Source organism: Nerophis lumbriciformis, linkage group LG01 (genome assembly GCF_033978685.3).
Source record: "Nerophis lumbriciformis linkage group LG01, RoL_Nlum_v2.1, whole genome shotgun sequence".
Classification (NCBI taxonomy): Eukaryota; Metazoa; Chordata; class Actinopteri; order Syngnathiformes; family Syngnathidae; genus Nerophis; species Nerophis lumbriciformis.
In genome coordinates, this window is record NC_084548.2 from 48,217,535 (window position 1) to 48,241,867 (window position 24,333).

Consider the following 24,333-nt stretch of genomic DNA (forward strand, 5'->3'; position numbering starts at 1 on the left):
GGCCCTGCCTGTTACTCCACTGATTATGTGTTCCATGCCATAGTGCCATGCTTTTCAAGTAAGTGTTTGTTTATTCATGTCACAGTTAGCAAGTGTTATTTATTTCATGTTCATGGTTTTTGCCCAAGTGCTAGTTTTGTTTTCTTAGCCAAGTTTGTACTTGCGCGCCTTTAGTTTGTTCTTTTTGTTATAGTAAAATTAAATGATGTTTTTACCTTCACGCCACGTCCGCTCCCAATTCTTGCATCTCGGGAAAACAACACCCTCACAGTCCACGCCATGACAGGATACATATATACACACACATATATAGCTATATATATATATGGTAATATATGTGTATATATATGTATATATATATATATATATATATATATATATATATATATATATATATATATATATATATATATATATATATATATTTATATATATATATATATATATATATATATGCATATGTATAGAGAGAAAGAGAGAGAAGATAGATGGATACATATATACACACACATATATATCTATATATATGTATATATATATATATGTATATATATGTATATATATATATATATATGTATATATATATATATATATATATATATATATATATACATATATATATATATATATGTATGTATACATATATATATATATATATATATATATATATATATATATATATATATATATATATGAATATATGTATATATAGCCGTCCATCAATCCATCCATTTTCTACCGCTAGTCACAACTTTATATATATATATATATATATATATATATATATATATATATATATATATATATATATATATATATATATATATATATATGTATATATATATATATAGTATTAATACATATATATGTATGCATGTATAGGGAGAAAGAGAGAGAAGATGGATGGATACATACACACACACATTTATATCTGTATATATATACGGTTTTATATATATATATATATATATATATATATATATATATATATATATATATATATATATATATATATGTATATATATATATTTATATATATATGTATATACAGTATATAGCCGTCCATCAATCCATCCATTTTCTACCGCTTGTCCCAACTTTATATATTTATATACATATACATATATATATATATATACATAGGGGTGTAACAATTGATCGCTACATCGATAAAACCATTTTTATTCCTCAATCAATCTGTGTTCTTTTGCCTTCCAAGAGATAGGTATCTATCAAAGATCGTTTTAAAATGGTATCGATCAATTTTATTTATACTAGAAAAAGGAAAACATTGGATTTAAGAACGGCAGACTTTATATGAAGTTTAGCACTTTTAACAATAATGATTTTAAACGTTAAGTCTATTTCCCCATCTGCGCCGTCAATAAAACAAAAATGGCGGATATCAACGGTGGTCGAGAAAAGTCACAACAAACACAAACGCCACAAGACAATAGTGTAATATCTGTGACATGTGTGTCTTTTAAGAGGTGGTGCAAGTTATTGCAAACTGCAAAGACTTTTATAATGTGCACAATTTTCCTTTACTTATTTTCAACAAGTTTTGAGCAAATCAATGACTTGCAGTTGCGTTCCTGTGTGACATTCTGACGACAAAGTTGCATTTGTACCCAAATATTGGGGTATTTTCTTCAGCAAATGTTATTTATGCAAGCAAATAACCAGTGATTAATCATAATTAATCACAGGTTTAGAGTGTAATTAATATGATTACAAAAGTAATCACTTGACAGCCCTAAGATATTTATATCTATTTTTATTTATTTATTATTATCATTTTTTTTTACTTTGGAGTGCAGCTGGAAAAGGCTCCAGCTCCCCCATGACCCTGAAAGGGACAAGCGGTAGAACAATGGATGCATGGACGTCCCCTGGCATGGTAGCAGGCAGGATCCGTAGTTTGGGGACCCCTCTGTTTAGATATTGTGATTATTCAGTATAAGTCTTTGGTAATTACCTCCTTTTCCGGTCTAAACATATCAAATGTCAATGTGATTGGAGACCGAGAATAATGTAATATATTGTTTTCCTGTTTGCTACTCTAACACACAAAAATATTTATTGTGAAAAGTGACCCCATGACTGACCTTTTCGTCGTCTCTGAACCAGACTCCTTCGAAGTCCTCTTTGCTGAGTTTACACGTTAGCTCTGCATTCTCACCGATGATGGCATTGATGTCAGACAAGCCCCAGATAAATTGAACACCGGGATCTAACAACAGTGAGAAGTTAGTGAAGTAGATTTCCACTCTATTCGTTAACTGAAGAGTGGCTAATGTCCTATTATAGTCAAGCCTAAAATTATTCATACCCTTGGCAAATTTCGACTTGAAGTTTTTGTCCGAATGTCAACAAAATCCAATAAATTATTTTTTTCCACAATGATGCTTCCTGTACATTACATTTTTATCTTCTGAAAGATAAAAAAAAATGCCAGTTAAATAAAAGTAACTTCAAGTCAACATTTGCCAGGGATAAGCATCATTTCAGGCTTGATTGTAAACATTCATTACTTCTAGAACAAGAGAATAATGCCACTGTGATTGTCTTTTGTTGGTACAATCAACATACAACACAGCTGGATTGCACGTGTGAGTGTATATCTAATCACAATTAAGGAGGTCAATTAATCCAAATCAGTGCATTCATTCTTCCTTTGTTGACTATGTCTTCTATGGTAGCCTTTTAAGTACTTACCAATTACCACATTTTCTATCAGTGGGCCAATTCTTTTACGTCTGGGTTGTGTGGCAATGCCAATCGCTTCTTCAGCCTCCGTAGACTCGCTGTCTTCGTTAAATAAATTCTCAACTATAAAGGAATAAATGGCATATTATATCCACAAACAGTTAAATGGTGAACAAGTTATTAAGCTCTCTGATTTTTTTTCTTAAAACATACGTCTTTTCTTTCTTTCCGTGAGCTTTGCATTGATCGCATTTAACTTTCCATCACGTGCGTCGCTCCACTCTGTACAGACGAAATAAGTAGTCGATCCACAAGACATGAACCGGCCCGCGATAAGAGCGGTGATATTGTCTGCGTGTACCTTGTGCGTCCTGCTCCGTCTCTTCATCATGCTTGTTTGCTGCATCGCCGCCCTCATTTCCCTCAGATTTTCCTGCTTTAAAACCATCTGTGCAACGACAGGTTGTTAGCTTAATGGTGGGAAGACCCAGAGAGGAGCATTGACACTTAACCGACTTGGTGCCAAAAATGGATAGTGTGAATGCTGAAAAACCAACGTTCACACTACCGTATTTTTCGGAGTATAAGTTGCACCGGAGTATAAGTCGCACCTGCCAAAAATGCATAATAAAAAAGGAAAAAAACATACATAAGTCGCAAACTATGAAAAAAATTGTGACTTATAGTCCGAAAAATACGATAATTACTTTAGGCCCCGTTTACACTAAGGTTATCCAGGGTAGATCCCACCTAATCTTATCTGTGTCCACACACAACAATGCCACCGTTTAAGACCCCCTCACCCCCTCCGTCCGCCGGCGCAAAGCGACCTAGTACGCATGCGCGGAAAATGCACAGGTCATAGTCACCTCTAGTGTTGCTTTGTGTGCAAGTTCTTAAATGTAACTTATCTGAACAATATCCAGTGTTGTGGTATTTCAATTAACTGGAATCCAGTGTGCTGTAGGGCCCTATTGTAGTGAATCACACCTGAGCCATCATAAATTAACCAAATCTTTATTAGACATGTAAACAATGTGATAAAGAACATTTAACATCAATCAAACTCTGTCACGACTTGGTCCTTGGGGTTTGTTTTCCCGGAAGGCAACGGAAAGTCGGCGCGGGCAAGACGGGAATGTGAGTACATGATTTTATTTAACACTATCAAAAAAGAACAAACGAAAGGCGCGCACAATGGCGGAGGTACAAAACTTGGCTAATGAAAACAAAAGACTTGCACAAAGGCAAAAAACTATAAACATGAAACAAAAACTTACTTGGCATGGGACTGTGAACAAGGCATGAAGCAGAGTGATGATAACATGTGATGTTGCCAGGCAGACTAACTGAAAACAATGGACTTAAATACTACAGACATGATTGACAACAGGTGTGTGAGACCGAACGTGAAAACAGGTGCAACTAATCGGTCGTCATGGTGACAAAACAAGAGTGCACAAATAGTCCAAAAACAAAACCGAACATAACTAAAACAAAACATGATCACACAGACATGACAAACTCGGGATCTAGATATCTGGTCAGGACACTCCTCACTCTTTTGCCTTCACCCTCATTGCCGTTTTCCTCGACGGCCAGGTAATACAAAGCACACGCTACCTTTTTTATCACATCCACGGAAGCCCGCATTCTCGTTGTCTCTCCTTCGACAAATGGACAAAGTTTTTCGCTAAGTAGAAACACAGCTGACCTCATCATTTGAAAGTTCTCTTGCCGTCTGAGAAGTGTTGTATCTGAAATAACTACAATCGCTTTCTCTTAAGGTATTCATGTGTGATTTCAACAAGCGTCTGTACATGTAGAAGAAGGAGAAACACGGGCATGTCTGGATGACTCCCAGTGGTTAGCTCCGTGTTACGAAACCGCTTTATTATGAAGCTGGCTGTGGCACATTCTTTCTGACGTCACTTCCTGTGTGGGCGAGGTCTTTCTGGCATCACTTCCTCTCCGAACTCACTCTGTAAACGATCAATGAGTCCATTCAAAGCTAAGTGTCGGAGATTCAAGAATTACGCGGCTGACTTACCCGTGTATAAATTTGTCTGAGGAGAGGACTTTAAACGCTAGTTTAGTGTGGCTGAAACAGGGCTTAGGCTAAATAATTATTCGTTTAAGGGGTTAAACGACTTAGTGTAGACATGGCCTTAGTTCAGGCCAACATATTTTCTTTAGCCAAATGCTAGTTGGTTCAGTCCGTTATAACTTTTTTCCAAGAAGATCAAAAGTTTATAAACTAGAATGCAGTTACGCCCTAACATTGTCTCATAACCACATAAGATTCAGGTTCATATCTTTGTCTCTGCAGAGCTTGGAGTTTTGGAGCATGTTAGGGTCATTTGAGACTAACTTGTTAATAGGCGTGAATGTGAGTGAGAATGATAAATGTGCCCTGTGATTGATTGACACTAATGTGGACAAGATGTATAGAAAATGGACGGCTCGATAGCCTCACACTTAATAAATGTCCAATCAAATTGGTTTAATGTCATCCCAAGACTGCTCATTCATAAAGGACAGTATTTTTTGGTATTAAGGATTACTAGGATATATTGTAATGTATTGACCAGGCTCAGTGAAATTGTGTCTTAGACCCTGTCTACATTAAGCCGGATAACTCATTAAACAAATAATTATTTAGCATAAGCCCCGTTTCAGCCACACTAAAGCATCGTTTAAGGTTCCCCTCCTGGGACAATTTTTTACACGGGTAAGTTAGCCGTGTAATTCTTGAATCTCCAGCACTTAGCTTTGCATGGACTCACTGATCGTTTACGAAGTGAGTTCGGAGAGGAAGTGACGCCAGAAAGACCGCGCCCACACAGGAAGTGACACCAAAAAGAACGCGCCACAGCCAGCTTCATAATAAAGTGGTTTCGTAGCACGGAGCTAACCACTGGAAATATGAAGGTGAGTCATCCAGACATGCCCGTGTTTCTCCTTCTTCTACATGTACAGACACTTGTGGAAATCACACATGAATACCTTAAGAGAAAGCGATTGCAGCTATTTCAGATACAACACTTCTCAGACGGCAAGAGAACTTTCGAATGTCCAGGTCAGCTGTGATTCTACTTACCGAAAAACTTTGTCCATTTGTCGAAGGAGAGACAACGAGAATGCAGGCTGTGATAAGAAAGGTAGCGTGTGCTTTGTATTACCTGGATGTTGAGGAAAGACTACGGAAAACAGCGAATGCTTTTGGACTGGCAAAGCAGACTGTATCAGTTATTGTCCACCATGTATGTCGCGGACTCAACGTCTAGGTCCAGAGTATATAAAGTCACCAAAAACAAATGGACAATGAAGGTGAATACAAAAGAATGAGTACCCTGACCAGATAACTAGATCTCTAGATTGATTGATGTAAAATGTTCTTTATCACATTGTTTACTTTCACGTGTCCATTAAACATTTGATTAATTCATGATGTCTCAGGTGTAATTCACTACAATAGGACCCCACAGCACACTGGATTCCAGTTAATTGAAATACTACAACACTGGATATTGTTCAGATAAGTTACATTTATTTTAAGAACTTGCACACAAAGCAACACTGGAGGGGACTATGACGTGCACATTTACCGCGCAAGCGTACTAGGTCACATTGCACCGGCGGACGGAGGGAGATTGAGGGGGTCTTAAATGACCATTGTGTGTGTGTGGACAAGGATAAGGTTAGGTGGGATTTACCCTGGATAACCTTAGTGTAGAAGGGGCCTTAGAATTCATGTGCAAATCTTTTTTATTGAGTGGAAAAATATGATATGCGTAATCAGGGCTGTTACTAGGAACTCTGGGCCCACTGAAAGAGTATCTGTGTTGGCCCCTCTACCCCATTCAATGCCACCTTCAATGTTCTTGTTTTTTAGTGTTCTTGACGGTGCCTGGTGTCAGTGGTGTATAATACCTAATGTATTTCCTTTTTTAGGATTAACCACTAAACAAGTCAGAGTAATATTATGTAAATTATGCATTATTAGTTGTCTTATTCTGATTTCACTGATTTGCAACACATTAGTGCACCTCTGATTGCAAATGCATTTTCAATTAACCACTCAACCAATAGGTAGTGGGTATTTTATTGTATTTAACAATCAAGCACGGATATGATAAGTGTCCTGGCTCAAGATAATCCACACTTAAATTCGTAGCATTTAACCTAAATGTGCAAGTGAAATAAAGAGAGCATGGAATACTTTGTTATAAAACAAATATCAAGCCTCATCTAATCTCAATTCAAGTTTAAATTAAGGTATACAAAATGTAGCATTTAATTGAAATAGCCAAGGTGTTAATTAATGTCTTAGTCACTGCCAGTGTTACAGTAGTTCACTAATAAACCAAAACAGCCAACCAGCGTCTACATCACTCACTCACCATCAAAGGCATCAATGGACTGCTGGTGAGCGTCTGTTGGGGGTTCAAACTCAGATGAAGCAGCCACTGCTGATTCTGGAGCAGCAGAGCATAAAGGTTCATTTTTCCATTATATATATTGCAAGCATTAAATGTTATGTTTTATGGAAAAACTGATGCAAAACTAACTGATGCAAAACCAACCTATTCTTGGACTAAATCTAAATGGGCTTCTTCTTAGCACCATAACCCTAGGTGGACAGCTTCAGTTTCCCAGACATCAAATGTTTTTTAAACCAAAAGTCAATGTAAACTGAAAAACCAAAACAGCCAACCAGTGTCTACATCACTCACTCACCATCAAAGGCATCAATGGACTGCTGGTGAGCGTCTTTTGGGGGTTCAAACTCAGATGAAGCAGCCACTGCGGATTCTGGAGCAGCAGAGCATAAATGTTTATTTTTCCATTATATATATTGCAAGCATTAAATGTTATGTTTTATGGAAAAACTGATGCAAAACTAACTGATGCAAAACTAACCTATTCTTGGACTAAATCTAACTGGGCTTCTTAGCACCATAAGCCTTGGTGGACAGCTTCAGTTTCGCAGACAACAAATGTTTTTAAAACCAAAAGTCAATGTAAACTGTAAACCAAAACAGTCAACCAGTGTCTACATCACTCACTCACCATTAAAGGCATCAATGGACTGCTGGTGAGCGTCTGTTGGGGGTTCAAACTCAGATGAAGCAGCCACTGCTGATTCTGGAGCAGCAGAGCATAAAGGTTTATTGTTCCATTATATATATTGCAAGCATTAAATGTTATGTTTTATAGAAAAATGTATGCAAAAACTAACCTATTCTTGGACAAAATCTAAATGGTCTTCTTAGCACCATAACCCCAGGGGGACAGCTTCAGTTTCCCAGACAACACATGTTTTTTTTTAAACCAAAAGTCAATGTAAACTGTCCAAAATACTAACTAGTCTTTTTACTTTGTTGTTGTCTGTCATCATGGTATATTTTATTTTGTATTGCTACAAAAACAAATAACAAACAACCATTCTTTGAACATGTAACTTTTTTGTATTCAGACTATTCAAATGTCCCACTAATAACACATTTTACAAGACACCATTGAGCATGTCATGATATTGTACCTGACCTTCATTAGATGCTAATAATTAGTAATTATGAGCATCTGACGAAGGCCATTATTAAGTTACTCAGTAATTATTAATGATCAATAATAATGTTTATTAATTACTGAGTAGAACTTCAATGTGTCATAATACAATTCAATGCAGCCTCTGGATGTGTGTATACTGGAGCACTATCCAACAGTGATTTGTGTGAAACACACAATAACACCATTGCTCTACAATGAAGTGGTGACTTTTTTTTTAATGAACTGGCAACTTTCTTTAATTGAACTGCCAACTTGTCCAGAGTGTAGCGCGGCAAGATGACAGCTAATGTAGGTTCCAGAGTCCAGTCTGCGCCCCATCAAAGGCAATGTTACAGACATTAAATAAATTAACAAGTAGGCTAATTGTTTTAACCATTCTAAGTAGTTTTATTCTCTCACCATTCTTAGAAAAACATTTCTAATGTCCTGGCCTTCTTTTTAATTATTATTTAGTGTCCGGACTTGTGCTTTTTGGGGGGCATCGTAATCCTTCTGGGGTTTGCTCGCTCTCACTTAATTTCAATGAGAAAAAATCATGAGAAGAAGTTGGAGTTGTCCAACTTTTTTTGTGGCTGTGAACGCTTCACTGCCTGAGCCAAGTGTGTGTGTTTTTTTGGCGCAAATGAAAGAGTGTGGCAGCTCTCAATACAACATATTTTGTTTTGGTAAGATTAAGGCAAAAAGTGATCAGTTTTGCTAGATAATAGTTTTGTTGTTGATGTTGTTTTAGTGTGGTTACGTCCGTCAGTAATCAGTTTTGCTCTATAAAATGATTGTTGATGCAGATCACCTCCTTTCCTTCTTAAAATGTCTAACGTCGTCGTTGTTTTATGTGTTGTGACCACTTGTTGAAAATGGAACAAAATAATGTGATATGTGTTTATTTTGTTGAGAGTTTAAATTGGATTTTGGATTTGGATTTTGTGCGCTGTGTAGATTTCTTGTGCGCAATGGGAAAAGTGTGCATTTGCACAGGCAGGTACCTTAGAGGGAACATTGGTGTGGAACAACCATTTTTTAAGAAGGGGCCAAGGGGGTTATTGCAATTATTACAATTTGAATATTGTTTGACTTGTGTCTTTGTTTTAATTCAGATTCATTAGTATGAGTATGCATTAGTTCAGTCTATGCATAATCATTTTGTCATAGAGGCAGCTGGGGGTTATTCATACACTATATTGCCAAAAGTATTTGGCCACCTGCCTTTACTCACATATGAAGTTGAAGTGCCATCCCATGGAGTTGTGTATCCTGGAGCATTCGAAGTTCCTTTCACTGGAACTAAGGGGCCAAGCCCAACTCCTGGAAAAACAACCCCACACCATAAGTCCTCCTCCACCAAATGTCACACTCGGCACAATGCAGTCCGAAATGTAGCGTTCTTCTGGCAACCTCCAAACCCAGACTGGTCCATCAGATTGCCAGATGGAAAAGCGTGATTCATCACTCCAGAGAACGTGTCTCCACTGCATCCGACGCTTTGCATTGGACTTGGTGATGTATGGCTTAGATGCAGCTGCTCGGCCATGGAAACCCATTCCATGAAGCTCTCTGCGTACTGTACGTGGGCTAATCGGAAGGTCAAGTTTGGAGCTCTGTAGCAACTGACTGTGCAGAAAGTCTTTGCACTATGCGCTTCAGCATCCCCTGACCCCTCTGTCAGTTTACGTGGCCTACCACTTGGTGGCTGAGTTGCTGTTGTTCCCAAACTCTTCACTTTTCTTATAATAAAGTTGACTTTGGAATATTTAGGACTGAGGAAACTTCACGACTGGATTTGTTGCACAGGTGGCATCCTATGACAGTTCCACGCTGGGAATCACTGAGAGCGGCCCATTCTTTCACAAATGTTTGTAGAAACAGTCTCCATGCCTAAGTGCTTGATTTTATACACAGGGCCAAGTGATTAGGACACCTGATTCTCATCATTTGGATGGGTGGCCAAATACTTTTGGCAACATAGTGTATGTGGGCCCTAGCGGGCTGTGGGCCCTTAGAATTGTCATTACCTTTCCCCCCTATACGACGGCCATGTACATAATATACAATTGTACTTACCAGTGACACTGAATGCAGTGAGCATTGACTTGAGAATATTGCCATTCATGTTTGCATCATGCAGGTCTTTGTCACCCCTGCTGAATTTGACAGGTCCAGTCAAAGAAATTAGCTCTCCATCTTTTCCATAAGTGGACAATGTTTTCTGCTCTGTCAGTTCTCCTGCGTCATGTTTTGCTTTGACAGCTTCCAAAAGTTTCTCCATTTCCTCTCGATTTTTGATTTGCTGCTGTCTGACCACTTGCTCAAGGTCTATACCTGCCCCTCCAGTTTTCTTCTTGCCCACCGCTTCAAGGTCAGCTAAAGGCACAAGCATCAACACTCACATTTCCTCTTATTTCTGGAGAATGATCAGATCACATTCAAATATTGATGCCGTTACCTTCCACATCTAAGGCAGCCTTGCATGATGTACTGCCAGCCACAGCTGAGTAGAGACCTTTGTCTTCCCCGGTGCAGTCTTTGATCAACAACCTGTGGACCATTTTGTGGTCAGACACGCTGATTTTGTATTTTTCACCATCCTCAAGAACGTTGCCATTGCCCATCCAGGTGATCTTGGGCAGTGGCTTGGTAAGGACACATTCAAAGAGTGCAGTGTCTTGTTCTTCTGTTACTGCTTCTTGAAGTTTAACAAGAAAGTCCAGATTGGGAACTGAAATCACACATCATAGTAAATGAGTAAAAAACTAAACTGACTAATGGTATTCTATTGTTTAATTGTTGTATTTATATGTGTTTTTACTAGGGATGTCCGATAATGGCTTTTTGCCGATATCCGATATTCCGATATTGTCCAACTCTTTAATTACCGATACCGATATCAACCGATACTGATATCAACCGATATATACAGTCGTGGAATTAACACATTATTATGCCTAATTTGGACAACCAGGTATGGTGAAGATAAGGTACTTTTAAAAAAATTAATAAAATAAAATAAGATAAATAAATTAAAAACATTAAACAAAAAATAAAGTAAAACAATATAAAAATAGTTACATAGAAACTAGTAATTAATGAAAATGTGTAAAATTAACTGTTAAAGGTTAGTACTATTAGTGGACCAGCAGCACGCACAATCATGTGTGCTTACGGACTGTATCCCTTGCAGACTGTTTTGATATATATTGATATATAATGTAGGAACCAGAATATTAATAACAGAAAGAAACAACCCTTTTGTGTGAATGACTGTGAATGAGTGAGGGAGGAAGGTATTTTGGGTTGGTGCACTAATTGTAAGTGTATCTTGTGTTTTTTATGTTGATTTAATAAAAAAGAAAAAGAAAAAAGCGAAACCGATAATAAAAAAAACGATACCGATAATTTCCGATATTAGATTTTAACGCATTTATCGGCAGCTAATATCGGCAGGCCGATATTATCGGACATCTCTAGTAAAAAGCTAAACTGACTAATGGTATTCTATTGTTTAATTGTTGTATTTATATGTGTTTTTACTCTTATTGACATGACCCAGCGTGAATGTATGTATGGCACATTACACATTGGAATAGTTAACACATTTTAAATGATCAATCTTGCATTTTTGAGTTCTCGAGATATTATAAACAAAGGGCCTGATTCATTTAAGATTCGTGTGTTGTTAAAACTCGTGCACATTTGATAACCCACACAAAGCTGATCTGCGTAGTTCGTGCGCAGAGGATTGCATCTCCTAAATGAGCAAAACAGTGTAATATAGTAGTCACTTTAGCATGCCTGTTTTCATGTACAATATATGCAGAATATATGCAGATTATCAGAACATCCGCAATAGTAGGAGGAGGAGATGCTAATACAATCATTTAGTGATCACAATATGATTTATCAAGCCTGAAACTGTGTTGCGGCCGATGTTTTCCATCTATATTTAGTATGTTTGAAGGTACACACATACATACATGCAGTGACAGACGATGGAGAGAATCGTGTAGACATAAAGTACTTTTCTATCAAAAATAGTATTAGGTGTATCGTTTGTCCAGCGTTTCCATTTTGGAACTAATGTATGACATAAATGCCAATATAATGACGTTTTACTTGCATTTAATGACGTTTTACTTGCATTTGGGTCATTCCAGCGCACCAGTTACTGCCGGTGTTGTTTCAAAAACAGTGCGGTCTCCCATAATGCACCTTCGGCGTGCTACAAATAGGTTCTGTTGTCTAGATTGCGCTTCTATATTGCCCAGAAAAGGTGGCACAGATTATGTTTGTGTGCTGCATGTCAACAACATAGCAATGCACCACAGGTTGGAGCATGATGCAGGAAATGACTGTCTCCATGGTGACACGCACAATTCTCATTTAAACAGGGCGTGCTGCACCACTTTTGCACTTTTTATTAGTAGATCACCCTCAGCATGCCTACTAATATTACATACAATTTTATAGTTTGCACATGCTATTGAGCACATGTTATTTGGCCTCTTTGTGGATTTGGCCCTAAGTGTTTAAGGATCATGCTTTTATAAACAATACATTACATGTATTCGGTCTCCATTTAGAGAATCTTACATTTACTAAAATTGTCCTAAAATTTTTGTCTATGTGAACTTTGAGCCCATTGATTCAAGGCCTTTAAAAGTTGTGTCCTTTAACACAGTGGTGCCCAACCACCAATCTACCGGTCCGCGGACCGATTTGTACCGGGCCGCACAAGAAATAAAAACAAAAATATATATATATATATTTTTTTTAATTTTTTTATTAAATCAACATAAAAAACACAATATATATCAATATAGATCAATACAGTCTGCAGGGATACAGTCCGTAAGCACACATGATTGTATTTCTTTATAAAAAAATAAAAAATAAATAAATAAAAGTTTTCAAGCGTTGACCGGTCCGCAGCTACAAAAAGGTTGGGGACCACTGCTTTAACACAATAGTGTGCAATCATGTTTTACTTAAGTCCGTTCCAAAGTATTACATTGTCCAAGAAATTCTCATGTTAAGTTGTGTAAACGTACTTGCAAAGTCTTCAGCGTCTTTTGCCTTTGCACTTCCATCTCTTACAAAACCACTTTTCGTCAGAAAATCTTTCTCGGAGGTGCTTACTTCAATCTGTTTAAGACAAAATAAATCATGTATAAGCCTGAGAAAAAAATACTAATGCATTAGCATGAAGCAAACAGCAGGGTTGGTAAAGGCACATACTGTAGAGTCGTTGCCAAAAGCATATTTTTTAAACCTGCTCAGCTAACTTCAGTTGTGTCAAGGCAAAATGTTTAGTTCCTCCACTGAGTGAGTGAACATAGTCTGGGTTGATCAGAAAACAAAACATTGTACAGAAAATCAGTTTGTGTCTGAGGGGGGTCTCATCGATATAAAATCCCTGGCAACAAGTTTTAAAGTACATGTATGTAGTTTGTCTGATTTCATACCTGATCCTTTAATGCTCGCTGCCTCTTTTCTTCCATTTTCTTCAGCATGATCAAATGCATGTCTTCAGGTCCTAGTCCATCATAGTCCCTCTGCAAGGTGTCCCGGTATCGCTCATCTCGTTCTTTGAATTTATCTGCTTTTTTTTCATCAAAAATACTAAAAAGTATTGTAATTAAATGAGTATATTATTTAGCACCGCTGACGCTTAATTGCCATAAAGGAATGTGCATACAAAATCGTTCTTACTTCGAATTGGTCTTCCTCAGCATTTTCCTGAAATCTGACGGGTCGGTTACAACTAGGGACACAGAAGAATAGACAATTTTATGCAGGGGTTGTAATACTCAAGCTGATTTAAAAAGTGCTTTCGGAATTAACTATAGTTCTAAACATTTCAACCTAAGTGGTTACTTCAAACCTATTTCATAGAAATTAACTTTAGAAAAGTTCTAATTTTGAAGCATACTTGCCAACCCTCCCGGATTTTCCGGGAGACTCCCCAAATTCAGCGCCTCTCCCGAAAACGTCCTGGGACAAATTTTCTCCCGAAAATTTCCCGAAATTCAGGCGGAGCTGGAGGCCACGCCCCTTCCAGCTTCATGCGGACCTGAGTGACGTGTCGACAGCCTGTTTTCACGTCCGCTTTCCCACAATATAAACAGCGTGCCTGCCCAATCACATTATAACTGTAGAATGATCGAGGGCGAGTTCTTGGTTTCTTATGTGGGTTTATTGTTAGGCAGTTTCATTAACGTCCTCCCAGCGCGTAACAACACCCAACAACAGCGGTCACGTTTTCGTCTACCGTAAAGCAGTTCGTCTGCCGTAAACAGCAATGTTGTGACACTCTTAAACAGGACAATACTGCCATCTACTGTACATGCATATGTGACAATAACATCTACGGCTTTTAGAGAGTGCAGTGCACAACTGCGCACACAACAAGGAGACGAAGCAGAATGCATCATCAGAGAGGGTGTTCAGCATGGTTAGAAAGATAGTGACAGAGAATAGAACAAGGATGGACAATTCAACCCTTAACTCAACAATGAGTAGATGAGTGTTATGTGTGTGTAAATGTGTAAATAAATGAACACTGAAATTCAAGTATTTCTCTTATTTATATATATATATATATATATATATATATATATATATATATATATATATATATATATATATATATATATATAAAATAAATAAATAAATATATATATATATATATATATATATATATATATATATATATATATATATATATATATATATAGCTAGAATTCACTGAAAATCAAGTATTTCTTATATATATATATATATATATTATTGAATTCTAGCTGTAAATATACTCCTCCCCTCTTAACCATGCCCCCAACCACGCCCCCCGCCCCAACCACACCCACCCACCCCCCCCCCCGAAATTGGAGGTCTCAAGGTTGGCAAGTATGTTTTGAAGTAACAAATCTTGAAGCTTGAATAAAATGAACAGCAGCAAGACAGTCCAAATCAACCCATTTTGTTTTAAAAACTGTTTAAAAACTTTAACATGAACACTATTGTTATTATTACATGCTTATTAAAATTACAAGCCAAAGCATTGTAACAGTATTAAAGAAGCATTGGCTTAACTGATTATTTTGCAATCACCAAAAGACACATGACACATTTTTTACATTGTTCTAAATAAAACCTATAAGAATAAAAAATAAGCTTAATTGAAGTGACATTTTTGGTTCAGAATTGTTGTTTTTGCTCAGGTTTGAGCCCCGGGCAGACAAGCATGGGCTGGACCAGGTGGATTACACAATAACATAATTAACTTGCTTAAGCCTTTCTTAAGAATCCCTGGAGATCACCGGACCCCAGTTTGACAATGCCTGGTTTCAAGTGTAGCTATAAAGTTGCTGGAGAATAACGGAAAAAGTGTGTACACTTTTGTAATTCCAAAAAATTCCAAAACGAAATTGATAATCACAATATTCACTTACTGTCTGTCACATATAATGCTGCAGAGCAGAGAGCCTTTCCATATTCATTCTCTGCAATGCACTTGTACGTATCTGCATCACTACCCATTACTGCTTGAATCTAGAAGAACAAACAACATTGCATTGCAAGTTACTGATGCACACAGATGGAATTTAAACAGATTTTCATAATTGGGGTTTTTCATTTCAACTTGCTGACTGACTCACCTCTAATATGTGCTCTCTTGTTGATTCATCATATCTAGTCTCATATTTTCCCTCTTCTGAAATGCTGCCCCTTACTCTTTTCCATGTCACCGCAGGTTTTGGCTCTCCAACAATCAATGCCTTGAAAACAGCTAATTTCCCTAAAGAACAGGTAGAAGTGTTGACTCTTTGTTTTCTTTGCAACAAATTGTAACTGCAATTTATAATTGGACTATTGCTGTGAGAAACATGTTTGTCTCAACGTTGTCTGAACAACTCACCCTCTGGCACATTTACTTCATTTAGTTTACATTTGAAATCAGGTACGCTTTTTCCCTCTGGTATGTTCACTGTATATTGTGTGATGACCACCCCAGGGATTTTAGATCTTCTCCGAATAGAAGCTGAACAAAAACAACAATGAATTAATATATGAATATCAACAGTAACAAAAAAAATTCAAGAAAACAATCAAAGCTATGATGTGTCTAACAAAGTGTGTGTGTGCTTGTGTGTGAAAAGTGAAAGTGAAGGTGAAAATGTTTAATGAATACTGTACATTAGCATCATAACTTCATAACATTATTAATTAAAGGCCCCTTTATTCTTTATTTAACAACTTCTGTTGGTTTGAAATCCAATGTTGATGGGGTGTGTATGTGTTAACAGTAGTCCCTATACTTGATGCTGATGGGTCGATAGCGTCATATATGTTATATATATATATATATATATATATATATATATATATATATATATATATATATATATATATATATAGTTGAGGTTTCTGTGGTTTATCCGTTATACAGTGCTCAATACCGGCGTAGTGAAACCTGCGAAACAGTCTTGTCGGGATGACATAGCCTCTGTGCTTTTTCCTGGGTCATTTTGACAGCCATATTCAGTATGTATTATCAGACGTGTGATTATGGTCTTGTAGAAGAATATTCTTCTGATACAAAGAAAGAGTTACCTGATTTGCTGCCGGCTTTCTCATTAAAATGCTGAATGTACTGATGAACGAGGGAAAAACCTGTTGACAAGAACCAACAAAGTAAAAAAATATATTAGAACAGTACGATCAAGGGCATACCACCAAATCCTGGGTCCCCATACACGAGACTCTCAAGAGACCTCCATCCAACCCTAAATCCAATGTCACCGCCTCATTGACACACACTTAGTATGTTTACATTCAGTAAAGAAAGTAATTATTGTATGGATTTGATCGAAACTAGCTTTTTAAAGGGGTCAAATCATATGTTTTTTTCTATCTTTAAAACAATTCATTTTGGTCTATACACAATAACATGTAATGATTAGGATTAGGCCCTGCGATGAGGTGGCGACTTGTCCAGGGTGTACCCCGCCTTCCGCCCGATTGTAGCTGAGATAGGCTCCAGCGCCCCCCGCGACCCCAAAGGGAATAAGCGGTAGAAAATGGATGGATGGATGGATTAGGATTAGGTCTCTGCTTTTTTGCAGATGATGTGGTCCTGATGGCTTCATCTGGCCAGGATCTTCAGCTCTCACTGGATCGGTTCGCAGCCGAGTGTGAAGCGACTGGGATGAGAATCAGCACCTCCAAGTCCGAGTCCATGGTTCTCGCCCGGAAAAGGGTGGAGTGCCATCTCCGGGTTGGGGAGGAGACCCTGCCCCAAGTGGAGGAGTTCAAGTACCTAGGAGTCTTGTTCACGAGTGAGGGAAAAGTGGATCGTGAGATCGACAGGCGGATCGGTGCGGCATCTTCAGTAATGCGGACGCTGTATCGATTCGTTGTGGTGAAGAAGGAGCTGAGCAAAGCTCTCAATTTACCGGTCGATCTACGTTCCCATCCTTACCTATGGTCATGAGCTTTGGGTTATGACCGAAAGGACAAGATCACGGGTACAGGCGGCCGAAATGAGTTTCCTCCGCCGGGTGGCGGGGCTCTCCCTTAGAGATAGGGTGAGAAGCTCTGCCATCCGGGGGGAGCTCAATGTAAAGCCACTGCTCCTCCACATCGAGAGGAGCCAGACGAGGTGGTTCGGGCATCTGGTCAGGATGCCACCCGAACGCCTCCCTCGGGAGGTGTTTAGGGCACATCCAACCGGTAGGAGGCCACGGGGAAGACCCAGGACACGTTGGGAAGACTATGTCTCCCGGCTGGCCTGGGAACGCCTCGGGATCCCCCGGGAGGAGCTGGACGAAGTGGCTGGGGAGAGGAAAGTCTGGGCTTCCCTGCTTAGGCTGCTGCCCCCGCGACCCGACCTCGGATAAGCGGAAGAAGATGGATGGATGGATGGATGGACAATAACATGTAATGATTTTTTTTGGTCAAAATTGGAATAGATTTTGCTGTAAAGATCTATCTTCATGCCCATTTTTGGCTTCCTTTAAAAACGGTTGGTTTTGAGAGACACAGTTGCTAGATGCAAATAAAGCCCTTTTTACTAGGCCCCTCACGCTGACTAGCCTTTCTTCCTTTGTTTTTGTTTTGCTCAGACCGTATGGAATATGGACAACGGTGATTGCCACCAGCCAGGCACGTGCACACATAGGGCCCTATGGGTGCTTGAGCCCCTGCCCTTTTTTGCCTCGTCTTAAAAAGTGCCCTCTGCCTGTGTGTGTGTTTTTTTTTTTTTTGTTTTTTGTTTAAGTAACATTAATAAATTCCTGTCAGGGATGGAAAAAAAACAGCGGTACAAAAACTCCACGTTTTCTTGTAATACCGGGTTGTTTGAGCCTGCCGCTTCCGCCAGAGAGAGAGAGAGAGGGCGAGTGAGTGAGTAAGTGAGAGGAGAGAGAGCCAAGTGCGCCCCTGAGGAGACCTCACGTGACAGTGGGGCAACTTGAACCTGTGAGTTATGGTCTAGTCTATTCAATGTGTCAGCTTCTGTTTTTGCCGGACGTCGGAGCACGGCGCATCAATTGAGAACAGAGCAGAGCGGATCATGCGAGACAGGAAGTAGTGTACAAAATACAAAATAAAACACCGGGTTAATTTTCAAAATAAAATGCACTGTGTTTTTACGGCGGAGGCGGATCACATTTCTCTCACAGTAGAGGTTTAGATATAAAGTTTATTGTGACTTTGCTATTACTGTGTGGGTTAACAAAATAATAATAATAACAATAATAATAAGAAGAATAATGATTATAATAATAATAATAATTATTATTATTATTATTATAATTAATAATAATAATTTCAGAATTCTGGGGATATAAGATGTAGGTTATCTGTTAGGAATATTACCATCTGTATTTAAACTTGATTCATGTTGCAGCACAATGCCAAAAAAAGAAAGGATAGAGAAAAGGAAGGAGAAGCAGCTAAGGGTAGCAGACCTCTTAATGCATGGCTAAAACCAAGTACTAGCATCATGGAAGCCCTGAATTTACATTGAGGAGCATATTTGGGTATAGGTGGCCTCCATTCTACAGCCCTCTACTGGCCCCTGGTCCATATTTTTGGGCCTGTATTGCGTTTCAGTTGTTTAGTCTGAGTATTATGTGAGAAAGACCATAAGTTACAACTTGATGGTGTTTTCATCAAGTTAAGGGAAGAAGGACAGATTTTCACATTGAAGTTTTTTCCTTTTGGGTATTTATTTTTGTATTTTTTTTCAAAGTTCATGTTGCACTGTTCAATGTTCAATATTAAAGTACTTATCTTTAACAATAAATAGCCTAATAATAAACCAGTTTTTTGTTGCTTTTCATGTCTTCCAAGCCTATGATAATGTGAATTAACTCATTATGACAATAATTTGTTGACACAAAAGAAATGGCAATCACTTTTACCTACAAATGACACACAGCTAAGTAGTTAGCTTCCTATTAGCAAATTTAATTTTACATTAATTTCCATATTGTGTAAAGGACCAAAAAAAAATGTCCTGCCCTTTTCTGACTTTGAGCCCCTGCCCCTCTATAATCATGTGCACGTCCCTGCCACCAGCCATCTAAATTTTACTTCACATTCACCACAACACAACATCTTGGATAATATATGACCAGTGGCTTACTGTGTTTTTTTTTTGTCTGCTGAATGATGAGACGACCCGGCAGACACAAAGTAAGGAAGCATGGCCGAAAATTTCTGGTACAAAACGCAAGGTTAAATTTCTACCGAGTCATTATCTCTCCAATAACAGATCCTGGATGTATGCATGTGTATATTGACAGTAAAATATTTTTCTATTCTATATCATGGTAATACTTTTACTGCACTGCTGTTTCGAATAATTTTTAAACAATAGAGGCCTCCAGCCAGTTAAGACAGTTAGCTATGCTACAGGCTACATAATAGTTCGCGAGGTCTGGATTATAACACAAACTAGTCAATTGCCAAACACAGTAGACATGGGTCAAATTAAAAGTAGTTTTTAGGAAGATTATTCTTTATTCTGCCGGTGGACATTGATGCCATTCTACACATTCCAAGGCTAAGCTAGTTACACAACAACTCAAGCTAACATTGTTACGTATCTTTCACACATTTCTTACCTACTGTTATTACTTACCGTTTCATTGTCTCTTCCATTGCATTAAATAGTAATCACCAAGCCCGCTATTAAAGGTAAGGTTTTTTTTCTAATCCATCTTTTTGTGAAGGTCTGTGGTGGAAGTATGGCTAATCTTTGCACACTTGAAGCGACTTCCTCACAGTGGAAGGTTACATTGCCATACATCATATAAGTTAAAAGTTAGGCACTTTTTTACTTCAGATGAGTCCAGTGACTTAGTGTAGTGACAGATAACAGAGCATTTTACTCTCATCGACAACATGACGTTGTGGCAAAGCCGGACTTACATACATTTAACTTGGCTGAGTCACGCAAGGATTTTTGGCTAAATGTCTACCATTTATTGATATTCCACCGACGTCACACTTGCACAAAACGTCACCCTTGAACAAAAAAACAAATGGACCGTTTGGAGGAAGTACGAAGGAAGGCAAGATTGTTTTATAAATATCTCTGCAACGCCTACACGGTTTGATTTCAAATTTCTGGAACTAATGCAGATCCCAAATACACATAAGCAGTTACCACCAGGTAAAACAAGTTGGTCCCTTTTAAAACAAATGTAAAAACCTTTGTTAGGTTTTTGACTTTATAAAGGTGGGATTAAATAGCTTGTGTTTCCTTAGTTTCTGTATTTATTTCCTGGTCAGTGCTCTTATTCTGCTTCCATTTCCTGTCTGGCTCTCGCAGTGGTGCGTGTGCCTAAACACACTTGTTTGTTGTTGCCAATGAGGCATCTTTATATGCCGGCCCGCCCTGCAGTCAGTGAGGGATCATTGTTTTGTGCCAACTCAGTTTTGCCTTGCACATGATGTTTTGTACTCTCATGCATTTTTTGTTTTGATAATGATTACATGTGTATACCTGCTCTATGCCTGCTATCTCCGCATCTTGGGGTTCCAGGCCACCAGAACATAACATAAAGTAGAGATTCATGTAGGATTATCATAAATGGATAATATAAATCATAATAGTACATCATTATTGGGACAAGCGGTATGTGGTTAATTCATACCTGCCAACTACTCCAGTTTTCCCGTAATTAGTACGGTTTTCATCAACCTATTCCGGGTTACGGTTGCAGTGATAAAAAATACGGTTTTTCATTAATTAAAAAAAATAATTTTTTTAAAAGTTTTATTCACGAAATCGCGTAACAACAATGACAATCGACACTGCTTCCCGTAACTTCCTATCAAGCCATTCCGAATGCCATGCGCGAGGCTATTTATAGCACCGCTGCCAAGCACGTGGCACCAGTTGCCATTGTTTCCAAACGAGCGAACGATCATGGAATCAGCCGGAGAAAAATCTCAGAAGAAAAATATATAAAGTACATGAGTTGAAAGACAGGAAGTGGAAGTCAGTCAGGCATAGCGTGTAAAAGCTCAGCAAGGCCTAAACAAATTGAGGCAGTGGAGGGGTCACAGTAAAGGGCAGTTTGCAGGCATCCTTAATCCAGGGATGTTTTCTTCTCATCATCGGTTTATTGTTAAAGCCTGAGAGAGAAGTGTCCACTCAGCTGGCCCAAGCTGGCTAAAAGGCTTGCCAGTTTTGGCAACACTCACATCAATTGGAGCACAGATGCTACGAGGCTATATCATGGCAAAATACAGAGAGAGTATTACTTTGACTTTGACTTCAGTTTCATTTTAAAGCTTCAGATCAGGAACTATACTAAGGAGTTGACGACTGAATAACATACTATTATTACTTACTCTACTTGTGGTTTAATCAACAACAATAGCGCTTTGTCATAGACTCTGAGACACTTACTCTAGCAATATACCACCCCCCAAAAAACATTGAGAGTTTTAATACTTACAGTGTTTCGTGCGCCCCGAGCCCTTTGTTCTTTTCGACATCTTGCCGAGAGTTTGCCAATACCTTGTAAAAAGAGCACAAACATGAGTACCAAAGATTCTTGAAATGTGTCCTTTCATGGTGATGCATTATTGGCATTCTAACTGCGCTAAGCTTTTACTTCTGTTCTGCAACCTGTTTTTTTCGGGCCTCCAGAGTGCTAGACAAAAATACATTATTAACAACTACTGTAATGGCCATAAGCTGTTTCTGTTTTACGAGTGCTCCACCTAGAATAGAAGTGGTGGAGGGACAGGCTGACTTAGACCTTGCGTTTATTTAGCTTTGTATCACAAATGTCACATAAACAGCTTCCATCATAGGCACCGATCTACATTTCTGCCAGTGGGTGCTCGGACGGGCGGTCAATCTGACGCTACTTTTCTGAGCATGTTTTTTGCCATGCTCGGCATTGTCTGTGGGTGCTCGGGCCCCAAAGCACCCACGGGATCGGCGCCTATGGCTTCCATGATGGGGTAGGATACCATAAGCTTTAGAATAAATAAAAACAATACTGTATGTGTGCAGCTTGTGGCCCAAGGTCATTACATCACCTGAATAATAATTTATTGTGACTATCTCCCTCCAATTGGCTTCACCTTTAGATATGCCATATGTTTACGGCAGCTCACAAATGCGTAAAGGTTTGGTCCTCGGTTAATGATAGAATTTTTGCCTAATGAGGAATTAATTGCTGTACACCACCAAGTATTAAGGTTTTAAATAAAACTTGTGAACATAGTTGTCATATTCAAGACTAAAAAAAAACAGGAATGAAGTCATTGAGCAGCAATGTCTTACACACCTTTGCAACTATTGTTAGCTTTGACCCTGTGGTGACTATGGTGACACACATCTGACTGCACACGTTTGTCACCTATAGAGTTCCATTCTAAGAAGTCAGATGCTGAGAAGCATACTGTATGGCTTCAAGGGACTGATCAAAATAAATATTATTGTTCATCTTTTTGCTGTATTTTCCTACACCGGAGGCAACGTCTATACATTCGTAAATGTATTTAGATGACACAAAACTGGGAATACGATCAGAAAATATGGTGATTTGGGCTGACATCTGATGTAACAGTTAAAGATCAATTAAAAAGTAAACTGTTTGATACAACTTGTATAGTTCTATAGTGATGAATTGACTTGACAGATAATGTAGTTCAGCATAACAACAGGATAAAGCACACCATGAATTCTTGCATCAAATCACTGATGTGTGTAACCCCCCTACATCATGGATGCACCTAACATATTATTCTTAACATAAAATATTTACCAAGCCATCTTTGAGAAGGCTGACCACAGTCAGTCAGGTGCTTTACCTTATGACAGATGTATCCACTTGCCGACTGGGGTGGTGTTAAGATCTTCTACTTCTCGGCTCTTACTGGATGTTAAATCCTCTGGGAAAACAACTTTGCAAGTTGGTCAAATAGAAGCTTCCCCCGTTTGGGCTCTGGGATGCTCCGAGCGGGTGACTTATTATTAAGGGCGAGAGGGGCGGGGGTATGTGGGGGCGTCAGATGAGGTAAGGAAGGATGAAATGCCTAAGGAGGAGAAGAAAGGGCTACTAATTACAACTTAGTGGTATGGTTTGCAGTTGCTGATGACAGTGGGCTCATCTTTCAGCATACTCATGTTGACAGGAGTGTTCATCTGATTTATGTGTACAGTATACCGATTCTGCTACAATTCGTGGTACAATGGGCAGGTTCCTCAATAATTGCATTCACTAACGTTAACGAGTGTTGGCTACTGTTCACATTTGAATTGACACGGCTCCAATTCCTGGTTTTTGGGTACCATTTTTCAGTACATTTGTGAGTCTTCAAATGTGTTAATACATGATAATTAAAAATGTGTAATCCCATTCAAATACATGGGATGGATGAGTTGTTTATTTTCTAAGTACCTTAACGAGAGAAGGTAAAAGGAGGTGCTTTTTAGCCTCTCTCGTTAAGGTACTTAGAAAAAATCCAAGACTTTTTTTTTTAACGTTTTTTTTCTAAGTACCTTAACGAGAGAAGGTAAAAAGA

At 38.4% G+C, this 24,333-nt stretch overlaps 1 protein-coding gene across 2 annotated transcripts in view; it reads right to left on the reverse strand.

Annotated features, from left to right (window-relative positions):
• LOC133622420 (immunoglobulin-like and fibronectin type III domain-containing protein 1) overlaps positions 1-23,747 on the reverse strand; it is a 38,749-nt gene extending 15,002 nt beyond the window's left edge. For both annotated transcript variants that reach the window (XM_061985172.1, XM_061985161.1), the window contains exons 1-18: positions 23,620-23,747; positions 22,251-22,312; positions 16,888-16,947; positions 16,193-16,315; positions 15,933-16,072; positions 15,726-15,825; positions 13,987-14,038; positions 13,740-13,896; positions 13,326-13,419; positions 10,724-10,996; positions 10,342-10,641; positions 7,783-7,857; positions 7,450-7,524; positions 7,113-7,187; positions 3,071-3,157; positions 2,923-2,991; positions 2,719-2,832; positions 2,109-2,233 (exon numbers count right to left, since the gene is read on the reverse strand). In XM_061985172.1, coding sequence (XP_061841156.1) covers positions 2,109-2,233; positions 2,719-2,832; positions 2,923-2,991; positions 3,071-3,157; positions 7,113-7,187; positions 7,450-7,524; positions 7,783-7,857; positions 10,342-10,641; positions 10,724-10,996; positions 13,326-13,419; positions 13,740-13,896; positions 13,987-14,038; positions 15,726-15,825; positions 15,933-16,072; positions 16,193-16,315; positions 16,888-16,947; positions 22,251-22,290 — 1,959 coding nt within the window. In that variant the 5' untranslated portion in view covers positions 22,291-22,312; positions 23,620-23,747. The remainder of the gene's footprint in view (positions 1-2,108; positions 2,234-2,718; positions 2,833-2,922; positions 2,992-3,070; positions 3,158-7,112; positions 7,188-7,449; positions 7,525-7,782; positions 7,858-10,341; positions 10,642-10,723; positions 10,997-13,325; positions 13,420-13,739; positions 13,897-13,986; positions 14,039-15,725; positions 15,826-15,932; positions 16,073-16,192; positions 16,316-16,887; positions 16,948-22,250; positions 22,313-23,619) is intronic.
• Between the last annotated feature and the right edge of the window lie 586 nt (positions 23,748-24,333).